The sequence below is a fragment of the Hyaena hyaena genome, unplaced genomic scaffold, assembly GCF_003009895.1.
Source record: "Hyaena hyaena isolate Hyena2069 unplaced genomic scaffold, ASM300989v1 scaffold_25, whole genome shotgun sequence".
NCBI classification, from domain to species: Eukaryota; Metazoa; Chordata; class Mammalia; order Carnivora; family Hyaenidae; genus Hyaena; species Hyaena hyaena.
In genome coordinates, this window is record NW_024080657.1 from 4,904,177 (window position 1) to 4,917,153 (window position 12,977).

General features: G+C 45.3%; 1 protein-coding gene across 3 annotated transcripts in view; it reads right to left on the bottom strand.

Annotated features, from left to right (window-relative positions):
- Nucleotides 1-12,977, bottom strand: part of CHD6 (chromodomain helicase DNA binding protein 6) — a 200,756-nt gene that overhangs the window by 35,793 nt on the left and 151,986 nt on the right. For all 3 annotated transcript variants that reach the window (XM_039227071.1, XM_039227070.1, XM_039227072.1), the window contains 4 exons: nucleotides 12,773-12,862; nucleotides 9,749-9,852; nucleotides 4,244-4,373; nucleotides 2,554-2,614 (listed from right to left, as the gene is read on the bottom strand). In XM_039227071.1, coding sequence (XP_039083002.1) covers nucleotides 2,554-2,614; nucleotides 4,244-4,373; nucleotides 9,749-9,852; nucleotides 12,773-12,862 — 385 coding nt within the window. The remainder of the gene's footprint in view (nucleotides 1-2,553; nucleotides 2,615-4,243; nucleotides 4,374-9,748; nucleotides 9,853-12,772; nucleotides 12,863-12,977) is intronic.

Consider the following 12,977-nt stretch of genomic DNA (forward strand, 5'->3'; position numbering starts at 1 on the left):
CTTCCTCCATCAAGAACAAAGCAAGAATATCTGCTCTCGGCATTCATTCAACACAGTGCCAAAAGTTTCAGACAGCGCATTGCAGCAAGAAAAAAAATACATGGCAAATAGATCAGAAAAGAAAAACATAACACTATCCCTATTTGCAAATGACATGATTGTTGATGTTGGGAATTTCAAGAAACCTAAAAACCCCTAAAACTGATAATTGCATTAAGCAATTTTGCAGGATACAAGATAAATGTCCCAAAGGAAATGCAATAGTCAGATGTAAATCTATAAATATGTACAGAAATTGTTTGCTGAAAAACTATAAAATGGTGATAAAAGAAACAGAGATCAAAATAAATGGAGACATATAGTAAGATCCAATATAGTAAAAAGTCAATATAGTAAAGGTCAGTTCTCCTCAAAGTGATATATAGGTTTAATGCAAGTCCTAGCAAGATCCCAGCAAGAACTTTTATAGCTATGGATGAGATTATCCTAAAATTTATAGGGAAAGGCAAAGGAACAAGAAAAGCTAAAACAACTTTGAAAAAGAAGTGGGAGGAATCAGTCTAACTAATTTCAAGACTTATGTTATAGCTACAATAATTGATACTACATGCTAGTGGCAGAGAAGTAGATAGAACAATGGAACAGAATAGAGAACCCAGAAATAGATCAACAGCTCAACTGATATTTTGACAAAGGTAAAAAGCAATTCAATGTGGAAAAGATAGCTTTTTAAACAAATGGCTTAGAGCAACTAGACAGCAACAAGTTAAAAAAAAGAACCTTAATCTAATTCTCTCCATTTATATGAAAATAAACTTAAAATGGATCATGGATTTACATGTTAAACTAAAAAACTTTTAGTAGAAAACACAGAAGAAAACTCTCAGGATTCAAAAACAAGCAGAATTTTCACACTTAAAACCAACAGCATGATCCATAAAAAGAAAAACTGGTAAACTGGACTTCATTGAGATTAAAAACATTGTTCCATTGATGTCAATGTGAATGAGATAAAAAGACAAACTACAGGTGGGAGAAAATACTTGTCAATCACATGTCTGACAAAAGACTGGTATCTGGAATATATAAAGAACTCTCAAATACCAACAGGAAAACAAAGGAACAAACAATGCATTTAGAAAATGGGCAAAGGACATGAAGAAACATTTCACTGAAGAGGCTTACAGGTGGCAATTAACCCTATAAAAAGATAAAAGATGACAAACACCAAAAGCTAACAAAAGATGAAGAAGTGCACCACTCCTACATGGTCGGTGGGAATGTGAAGTGGTACAGCCGCTCTGGAGACAGCTTGGCAGCTGTTAAAAAAACTAAACATGCAATAACTGTATGACCCAGTGGTCGTACTTCTGGACAATTTATTCCAAAATAAATGTCCAGTCACACAAAATCTGTACATAAATGTTTATAGAAGTATTTGTAATGGTCAAAGACTGGACATGGATGAATGGTAAAACAAAGTGGGACATCCATACCAAGGATGGCTATGCAGGAATCAAAGAGAATTATTGTTACAGAAAACCACTTGGGTCAGTCTACAGGGACAAGCGCCAATCCCCAAGAGTCACATATTGTATGATTCCATTTAATAATGTATATTCTTAAATTCTTACGTCTTTTTAATAAATAGTTTATTTATTAGTGAGAGAGCGAGTGGGGGAAAGGGCAGAGAGTGAGGGAATCAGAATCCCTCTGTATGGTCAGCACAGAGCCCGATGGGGGGCTTGAACTCACAATGAGATCATGACCTGAGCTGAAATCAAGAGGCAGACGCTTAACCGACTGAGCCACCCAGGTCCCCCATCTCTTATTATATATTTCAAGTAATAATGTTAAAACGACAAATCATAGAAATGGAGAAGAGGTTAGTGGTTGCCACAGATTAAAGAGGAGGTAAAGGTAGGAGGGAAGTGAATGTGGCTGTAACGGGGCACCACGATGAACCTCTGCGGTCATGGAAACGCCCTGTATCCTGACTCTATCAATGTCAGCATCCTGGCTGTGATGCTGTATTACAGTTTTGCAAGATGTTCCCGTAGTGAGGGGGCGCCTGGGTGGCTCAGTCAGTTAAGCGTCCAACTTCAGATCAGGTCATGATCTCACGGTTCGTGGGTTTGAGCCCGTGTCAGGCTCTGTGCTGACAGCTCAGAGCCTGGAGCCTGCTTTGGATTCTGCGTCTCCCTCTCTCTGACCCTTCCCTGCTCACAATGTCTCTCTCTCTCTCTCTCTCTCTCTCAGAAATAAATTAAAAAAAAAAATGTTCCTGTGGTGAAAACCGGATAAAAGCTATGTGGCATCACTCTATATCTCACAAATGCATCTAAAATCTACAGTTTTATCAAAATCAAAAGCTTCACTAGAATGAAAGTGCAACGCAGTCTGTATGCCGACAATTTTTATAATAAAATGCTGGGCACAGTTCAAGGCAACTGCAGCGCTGCAATCCTGCTCCCGAAGCCCACTGCCAAGACGGGGGCTTCTCTCTCGACAGTAAAGACTGTGTGGATCACCAACACAGCACGTGTGACTCACCACTTGCTTCTGCAGGCCATCTAACTTGTCTTCAGTGTGGTCCTCTTTATCTGTGTTGCATCTAAATAAAAGTAAAATGAAAAGCATCATGCACTACCTAGGAGCTATTGTGCAACCAGGATGCTTACAAGAAATCCCCCTAAATCACTGACCATAAGAAATATTAGTGGATCCCTTTTCCCACAGGCCTCAACATCTTGGTTTTTTTTCTAGTGTCATAACTTCCGAGGGCAAGGACCTCCACTCCACTGAGACTTCAGCATGAGACTCAGGATTTTCTCAGACAAGTCCAGAGGCCGGCTGTCTGACAGTGATACTTCCACAAACAAGGTCATTACTGCCCATCCAGAGTTACCTGAACATTGGTCTTTGATAGAAGAGACTCCAGAGGTTGAGGCCTGTGCAACACCACCCCCCCCATCATAGTGGGGGTGAAGCTTCATGCAGAATCTCTTACTTGGTGGCAGTCACTTCCTTGGGAGGGAGCGGGGCTACTACCACTATCAAGGAAAGACATTTGCCTTCTTTCCCAACAGATACCTGCCTTGAGCTTAGCTGCCCGATGTCTTCTGTCCTGTGAGCTTAAGTATTGCTGATGCCTATCTGTTCTTCATGATTTGTCTTAAAACTAACTGAAGTATTCCTGTCTCAAATATTCTTATTGTTGCTGCTCAGGTCCTGAAGGCAGTAGAATCTCCTACCTTTACTGTTGAACCACATAAAAAAGAGCCACCGACAAAACTGTAAACTTTCCGCCACATTCGGGTACCTCACTCATGTAGTGTACCCCCCCCCCCCAGCATCTAGTTATCACCACCTGGGTTTCTGTTAACATTTTTCCAAATATGTCTCTATTATCTCCCCAAAGGAAATTCTCTTTGGTGCAGAGAATGTTATGGTAGCTAAAGTTTTCATCACGGGTTAAGGACAGGTAGAATATGCATTTCACCCTTTTCTTGACCTTAACAGGTGGTTAGGAGCGCCTGGCTAGGCCTGGACGCAGCCCTAGGCAATGCAAATCAATATAACTACTTTTGGGGAGAAGATCAGCTCAAAGTTTACCAAACACAAGCTAAGAAGAAATATATATTATGTTTTCCAAATATATATACTTTGGAGTGCCACAGTTTCTGGCTGTTTAGTTAGTTCTCCTATGAATCTACATATTTGGGGGTTACGCCAACAGTAAATAACTCAGTCGACAGAGACGCTTTCATACTTCTTTTGCACACAACCCATAAACAAGGCCTAAAGGCCACAGCCACCAAGCAGCAGCTCCTTAATCCACCTTACTCATGGACAATGCATTCTTAAATAATGCCAGAAACTTCATCTGAGGAATTTCAAGGTCAGGAAGCCTGTACTTGGGGTACCTCTTAAGCTTTCTGCTAGGTATGAGAGTTCTCACTGAATTCATCCTTAAGAATCCTCTGACCAGACAAGAGACGAGTAGGGTAGGATGATGGGTAGCTTGAGGAATCCATGAAGAACAGGAATTGGTATTTGGTTCAAAATGCTTAGAAGTCAAAAAGGCCTGAGGCGAAACAGGACGTAACCAATGCGGCAATTTTGAAAAGTAGTTCCCAGGCGGCAAGACTGAAGGGAGATGCTGGGAGAGGCTAGGAGAGCGCTGGATGTGTGGAAGGGTCACAGACTCATGGCAACACATGTCATATCACAGATGACTCACCGTTCGGTAATGTCTGAGGTCCCCTCTGTAGCACCCTGTTCTGCAGAAAGGGATTTCTCATCTGGCATGCCGACTTTCTCCAGGAAGCAAAGTGCTGGGTCTGCTCGCATGGCATTGTACCTCTCATACCCTGATTGGGGTGGAGAAATGTCAGATGACGTGTTAGAACTCCCAGAATCTACCCTGGGCCACAGACAGGCATTTTTGTTTCCCTTATTTTTTTTTTTTAATTTTTTAAAAAAATTTATTTCTGAGAGAGAGAGAGACAGCGTGAGCAAGGGAGGGTCAGAGAGAGGGAGACACAGAATCCGAAACAGGCTCCAGGCTCTGAACAAGAGTTCAGCACAGAGCCTGATGCGGGGTTCGAACCCACAAACCATGAGGTCATGACCTGAGCCGAAGTCGGACACTTAACTGACTGAGCCACCCAGGTGCCCCTTTTGTTTCCCTTATTAAATGAAAAGTAAAAAAAAAAAAAAAAAAATGCTATTTAAGATGAATCAACTCCTATCAGATTTCATCCTTGAGCTAAAGTAGATGCCCCATGAGTAGTGTCTAAACAAAAATAAAAGCTTATGTAAATATTCTGTGTTCATGAAGAGATACATGGTCCAGATACAACACTCACTCATTTACTTCTTCTGGACAGCAAAGGGAATCAGGGAAGTTGGTTTTGCAGCTTCTTCCCCTCAACCCCCAACTCCGAACACCTTGTTACCTCCTGAATGGTCTGGTTTTCTGAAAGTTGAATACTATCCCATGCATGAGAAACAGAAATTGCACAAAGTGACGCATGCGGGGATAAACCATGAGGAAGACTGCTGTGGTTGTTAATCAGATTAAAACCAATCTATTGCCTCCGTATTCACCAACTCAGTATGAAATCCCAACCTGCTGGCCAGGGCTTCAGAATTACCTAACCCCACCACATCCCCAAAGTCAAACATAGGATGAGCATTTTTGAGTCAGAAGAGACCCTCAAAAGGGAGCCAAAACAATGAGATAACACTACTTTTACTGTGATAATCCCAGGCTTGAGAATGTGTTATTATTTTACAAAGCCTAATGCCATCTTATAACGAGACAGGATTTGGTCACGTTACAAGATCCAAATCTATCGTTAGAGCAAACTATCTTGGGCGAAACTCCTTCAGGAACATCAAAACCCTTTCCATATTACTCCTAGGAAGCAAGGTCCATTCTAGCTCTGGAGCACATACACAGAGACCCCAGGGATGGAAAATACTGCACCTACAATGTGAGCCAGAATGGGAGCTAGTAACAGACTTCATTTTACGTTGCTGGGTACTTACTTCACCTCCTTGTTGGCTTCTGTTCTAACCACCACTGTTGACGCACTTCTATCCTTCACCCTGTACGCAGCACCTGAAATGTGTTCTCTGAGGAGCTGCAGGTACTTTATCTTTTAATCCAAAGTGACTCTTGTGCCATCTCAATGACAGGTGCTGCCCGCATGGGGCATAGGGCCGGAGAAACTGCGATGCCTTATGTTCTTCTTTACTCGCTATTCCTCAGGGCAATTATGCGATTACTGTCAGTCGCTCTCATGAGATTGTGGGTTCCTTAGGAAAAGAATCTGGGTCTCTTTCTTATCAGTACACAGGCAGTACCTAGCGCAGGGCACAACACCGTACATGCTCACGAAAAGATTGCATGAGTTAGCTTTGCCCAGATTCTCTTCCAATAATCATAGGAAGAGCCACTCGCACCCTGTCCCTGTGTCCTACCTCAGCTCACAGCAAAACAGAAATGCCCTCCACGCTCCCGCTGCCTTGAGGAAACGCCTGCCGCTATCTCCACTGGCTGCTCCCCATGAGAAGAGAGGTGCTTCATTTGATAGGTGAGAGGCTGGAAACTTCCTCCACTGGCCCTTTACTACTGAGGACCGTGTGTCCTGTCCTCCAGTGCTCTGGGCTCGACAAGGGCATGAAGCAGGCCAAGTTCTTCCAGCAGCTTACCACCCGGGGACACTTTGTGCAGCCCTTCTCTGTGTGGCTCTCAAGTCTAGACAGACTTTGCACTCCTATTTCTCAGTGAGAAGCAGGAGGCAAGGAGGAGTGACGGATTCAGTCCCTTAGAAAACCCAGCGACTGTCCTACAGCGTCAAAGGTGCTGGAAGAGCAACACCAATAACTCCACAGTAGATGACAGCCTTTGAGGGGTGTGGGCTGCTGGAAGCACATAAACAAATATAGTAAACTTCATATCTTTACAAACCCAGGCTGCCCTGGAGGGCCGTAATCCAGTTAACACAGCTGAGCTGTCAAGAGCATCATTCAGAAGAGGTTTGCTACAAGGCCCTTCTTGTTGTCCTGTTCAGGGCAATTCTTCCCCCGAGGTCAGCCGGGAGGCAGAACCATGGCTGCATCCTTCTGCTCAAAGTAGGGCTGTAGCAGGCTATGTCTGGGGCGGACTGAAAGAGCCACAAAACTGCAGACAACGAATGGCTGTGTGTTTTTTAACAAAGAAAATGGCTGCAGCACCGCAGCTCATACTTTTGCCTCCATAGGATGGAGGCGAGGCAGAGGGCCTTCCGAAAGAAACTCCTGAAAAGTGAACACCAGATGGCCTGGGTGTCTGGGAGCTTGACGGTCACCTGGTAAGACATGTATGTGGGCTAAGTTATGCAGGGGTCGTCAGGTGTATTCCCCAGGTGAGCCTATGCTCAGGGAAGGTCCGACGGGCAACACTTGGCCAGGGCCAGGATCCGATGTGGATTCTACAAGAGTCCAAGGAGGATGAGCCCATGAAGCCAACCACAAGCATGAGTACAATGTTGTCTAGGTAGAACCAATGTTACCATCCAACTATACAGGGCTGGTTCTATGCAGGAGTGAGCCAGGTGTGCATGTGTGGTTTAGGTCTAGTCCCCCAGCACTGGGTACAGAGGCTGGGTTTTCCTATCTTTACAGTGTGTCTGCTGGTCATCGTATGCCACAATGAGCCACTTCAGGCATCACGTATGTCCCCTCAGCCCTGATTTTGACAACTGAGTTCACCTCAACTGGTGATCTGGGGGAATCTGAAAGAAGTGGGCGACATATCATCTTAAGACTACATAGGTGTGCTCAGGAAACACTTAGCAATTACTAACTTAAACCCTACCAAACTGCTTCATAGAGCAGAGGAATATTAGACATGGAAGTTACCTGAGACATCATCTGACTGACCCTTGAACATTTCCAGTATTAAGACTAAGATCAATCAACTACCCTAAACCTTCATCAGGGACAAAAAAACTAGTAGGTATGGTGCCAGCATTAATTTGCCTAAGAGAGAAAGGGTCTTGGCCCCACTTGGACTCTTGTCTTATACATTCTGAGGTTACACTGCTACCCATATCTTCCTAAAGAATTACACCTATCAGCAATGTATAGTGACCCTCTTTATCCCAAAGTATCCTTCTTTCCTTAAAGACCTTTTGTAGGATATTGATCTTGCCACACTAGGTCTCTTCTGTTTTGTTTTTGTTTGTTGTTAGCATTTGTCTGGCATACCTTGGTTTACACCTTACATGGCAACTTCATTCTATCTTCTACCTTCTCTTTTGTGTCTCCGTAATTTATCTCCCAGGCATATGTTCTTCTAGCTCTGAATCCCTGGGCCAGAGAGCCTTTTTTTTTTTTTGCCCTCCCTTCCCGGAGGGGTTTTTTTTTTTTGTGTGTGTGTGTGGGCATGGAAAACCCAGTCCCTCTGGTTTGCTGTCCTATCAGTGAACTTTCAGCTCTGGCTTTAAGTGACCTCTTCATTTGGGGATTTTCCTTTATTTGTTTCATGTGCAGCTAGGTGGTTTGACATTTTTGTCATAATCCACCCAGGCTTTCTGTATGTCTGTGGTGTGTGTGCTGAGCTGAAGGAGGGACGGAGGGGAAGCGTGTGGGCTGCCACAATGCCAGCACTTCACGTTGTGAGGTCTCTCCACCAAGGATCTGGCAACATGCCCTAACACCACCACTGAGGACACACAGGGTCAGAGGACTTTCCCACACACCGAGTTCATTTGCTCTGAACCTGCCAGTCTCTAACAACCTGCCTTCCTTTGGGCTCTTTCCAAAATTAGATTAAACCAAGTTTTGGTTGTACTGTGGTTCCTTAATCAAGAGGTCATATGTTTCTTCATCCCAGTTCAGAGCTGAGTTCTGGCCCTGCACTGCCTGAACGAGGAGCCACATGTGGTCGTTTAGATGTCAATTAATTAAAATTACATAAAATTAAAAATATAGTTGCTCAGTTGCAGTCCCACTTCAAGTGCTCAAGAGTTGCATGTGGCTGGTGGACTGCACAGTGGACAGCACGAGACAGGGTACTTCCGCCATCACAGGCAGCTCTAGCGGACAGCACCGCTGCTCCAGCCTAACACCAAGCGGTTTGATAAAGGGCTCTCAGCAGCCCTGGACCTCCCCCTGCAGCACCTGAATCCAAGCGTCGAGAGGATTCTTCATTAAAATACGTGCAGCCATGGCTCTTAAGTAAGTGTGGCTAGTTGGCCTCCGGATTTAAATTCTCCTGATGAGGCCTGTGTGAGCAAGTGGACTATCCACGGGCAGAGCTGTAGGTGGCCTCATGTAAGTGGCAGCAGAGCAGCACTGAACATCTCCTACACTTGCATCTACTGCCTGGCACTGCCCTCAGCAGTCCACATGACAGTGCCTCACGGAGTCTTCAAACAACTCTCTGGGCAGGCTTTTTGATACTATCCCCGTGGTGCAGGTGAGGAAACAGGTCAGAGAAATTTATGATTTGTTCAAGGTCCCACATTTAGTAAGTCGCAGAGCTGACAGTGAAAGCCACTCTTCCCACTTTGAGTCCTGCTCTCCAGTTTAAGATTTCAGTTTATTCACCAGGCTTGAAAATGTCTACCAGCTGCAGTACCATGACCATCACGTGGTACTTCTATCATTCACCTTAACCTCTGGCTGAAGGCCAAGGGCAGGTGCCTAGGACAGTTCCAGAAGTGAAGAAAGGGGGCAATTATTTTGTTTTTTGCAAGTTACTCAAATACTTCTCTCAGTCCCCTAGACTCTTGGTTACCATATTTGTTAAAAAGGACGTCCACACAATCTTGTATTCTTAAATTTTTATACCAACAGGGCAAAAAGATGCACAGTAGGAATACGTAGATTATCTAGACTGATCTTAGAATTCTACATATATATGAAATGCTAAAACCTAACATTTTCCCATTTACTCATTCTTTTACTCAAGCAATGCTGCGTGCCTAGCATGAGCCAGGCACTAGTCTAGACGTTGGGGCTCTAACAGTGAAGGAGAGTGAGGCAGTCCAGGCCTGACAGTGCGGACAGGCTCTCTGTAACCACAGCAGTCCTCTGTGAAGCTCCTCACTGATATTAAAAATGTTCACCCAGTTTTCATGACTCACACATTCATATGAGAGGACAGAGGTGAGGCTCTACTTTCTATCAGAGATATGCAGCAGGCTATGGAGTTTCTCAGGAAAGGGAGAGCATGCACTGAAATACACACCGTGTTTGAACACGCCTATCAGAAGGGACTTATCAGCCTCAGCGTCCCACCAATCCACTGGGATCTCCACGTAGTCGATGTCGGGCAGGGGTACTTCTAGCTCCCTGTGGAAGGAAGGGCATGGACTCAGAGTTCCTTCAACACAGACAGAAAACAAGGCAAAAGCTACTGGCTGAACCCTGGTATTAAGACACATCCCAGTCACATGCTGAGAAGGCTGAAGTTACAAGGACTCAGAAGGCTGTGGGCCAAGGTTTCTTAAGCCAGGACTTCATCACATTCACCCAGTGAGCTATTTCATACATGAACTTGACTTCTAGGCTCCATCTTAGACTGACACAGAACCCTGAAGCACCTCTGGGAGAACTCATCAGTAGGTCTAGGGTGGGGCCCTGGGATCCACATGTGTAATGTAGATGCCCATCTTCAGTTGGGAACCACAGCAAAAGCCATCAAGATATTGGTTAACCGAAGGCAGAACACTCTTCTACCTGGCTGAATTCATACACAATCAAATGCTGGAAAGTGCCCAAATCATCTTGTTCAACATGTAGAGATCTCAAGCACCGTTTGAGAAGAAGACTGTCAGCACTGGTACACAGAGATATAAAGACCGCCCTTCAGAGGACAGGTCTCACAGTAGCTGGCCTACTGACAGCAGTCTGCTGGGTCAAAACTGATCACAAACTGCTCTGCTCCTGGCCAAAGGGATGAACATAACTCGCCCTATGGGGCAGACATACAGGACTAGCACACCTATACCATCGGCCCCTCTCTGAATTCCATCCATGTTCTGAAAGTTCCTATGGATTCTTAGCTCAGTCTTCATTTGTCTCAGCACAGTCCTTACTCTTTAAGGCTTTGGGTCTGGGAGAGACAAATCCACCTGATGGCTCCTCTCTCCCACCTCCCAGCTGCCTGAGATGGCTCCTCGAAAGCATCTAAAGGTTCTTCTTCCAGCAGGTTCTTCTTATGACATACCGCTAACCGCCCTCCCCAGGCCCAGCTCCCTCTGTGGGAATAGTGGTCCACAGACCCGTTTTCCATGCAGTGCTCCCTATCTGGCTCCACTGCAGGGCCCACTGCTCTGCTGGGGTGGTGCCGTGGGCTAAACGGCTTTGCTGGGTGAACTGTTCCTCATTCCTCATGGCACAATAAGGATCAGTGAGAGCCGAGACTAAGGAAAGCAGAGGAAAGGAGGGCAGGGGGTGGGCAACGGATTCTCCGCATCTCACCCAGCTCCTGTCCATCTAAGTGTTTGAAGAAAGCACATGACAGGGGATGAGGAAGTTCAGGGAGATTACTTCTGCCAAGTAACGCCTCACAGAAATGATCAGGTTGAATTCTGCTATATTTCTACAATTCACAAATTGAACCTTTTTACCAAAGTACTCAACCTCCTTATTTCCATTAGAAATGACTACAGCAACTACAGAAAGCACATCAAGTAATACTAGTCAATGTAATGATTGCTCCTGATTACAAACTGCCCCATGGGTAGGATGGTCGACCTCCTTTATCTCCTTCCTTCTTTAGTATCCCTGTGATCACTAATGCCATTAGCACTACCAAATGGAAAGAAAGAGGAAGAATAAGCCATGGTCACAAATAATCTCAAAGCGAAGTTGAAATACCACCACTCCTGGTTTTTTTCCAGAAACGACAGACGCTATGCAGGGCCAGAGCAAACAGCACGTCTGGGAAGGTGAAGGAGGCTGGCTGGTGATCCCCACCTATAAGCTGTGACTGACTGCTTCACTGTGTGGTGGCTGGGCGCGTGGCAGTCTCATTCCCTGAAATCTTGGGAAATTCCCATGGGGAGATTTTTTTTTTTACAAATAGTTTATTGTCAAGTTGGTTTCCATATAACACCCAGTGCTCATCCCCACAAGTGCCCTCCTCCATGCCCATCTTCCCCCTCCCCCCTACACCCATCAGTCCTCAGTTTGTTCTCAGCATTCAAGAGTCTCTCATGGTTTGCCTCTCTCTCCCTACCCCAGCATTTCCCTTCTTCTCCCCCATGGTCCTCCGTTAAGTTCCTCCTAATCCTCCTATATGTGCAAACATATGGTATTTGTCCTTCTCTGCCTGACTTATTTCACTCAGCATAACACCCTCAAGGTCCATCCATGTTGCTCCACATGGCCAGATTTCATTCTTTCTCATTGCCATGCAGTATTCCATCATATAGATAAACCACATCTTCTTGATCCATTCGTCCATTGATGGACACTTAGGCTCTTTCCATGTTTTGGCTATTGTGGAGAGTGCTGCTATGAACATTGGGGTACATGTGGCCCTATGCATCAGCACTGCTGTATCCCCTGGGTAAACTCCTAGCAGTGCTATTGCTGGGTCATAGGGGAGTTCTATTGTTAGTTTCCTGAGGAACCTCCACACTGTTTTCCAGAGGGGCTGCACCAGTTTACATTCCCACCAACAGTGTAGGAGGGTGCCCGTTTCTCCACATCCTCGCCAGCATCTAGAGTTCTCTGATTTGCTCATTTTAGCCACTCTGACTGGTGTCCCACAGGGAGATTCTATAGCTTTGGAAACACTAATTTACAAAACTAGGGTGCAAAAAATCAACCAGGGCACAAGGTGTTATTAGTAGGATTAGCAACTAAAAGAGAACTGCTCAAATGTGGAAGAGTACAACGGCCAAGTGTAGGATTCTGAACAGAACGTCTGGAGGGTAACCATCAGACCACAGGTTATCAGAGTAATTAATGCTCATCCTGCAATGATTAGTTAAGGGAGAGGAATGGCTGTTCAAAACCGATGTTACAGCACCACTAGGCAAAGCAAACTAACTCAAAACCTCGCCAAAGGCTGTGCTGTGGAGAAATGGATCTCTCCCGTGTCTCACGTGTAGGTGCCCTGCCTGCCCTGGCATGTGGGGAACTGACCCCGGGCTGGGTGCAAACACTGGCCTCTTGAAGTACAAGCAGGTTTGTCCGTCTCCACAAACAGGCACCGTACGGCAGCTCTCTAACACTGAGAGCCACAGCTAATTTGTTTTACCTGGCGGGGGTGCCTTCAAACGCTTTATCAGCTGCCTCTCCCAGGATTTCAGCTTTTAGGTAGTACAGCATCCGGACTCGCAAAAGGACCCTGTGAAAGGTGAACACATCAATGCAAACGTATCAGCACCCGTGAGCCTCCTATCAGCTGCCACCCCCAGGTGGACACATGGAAATTCCAGGCGTTCCCATGTTATTAGTGACGT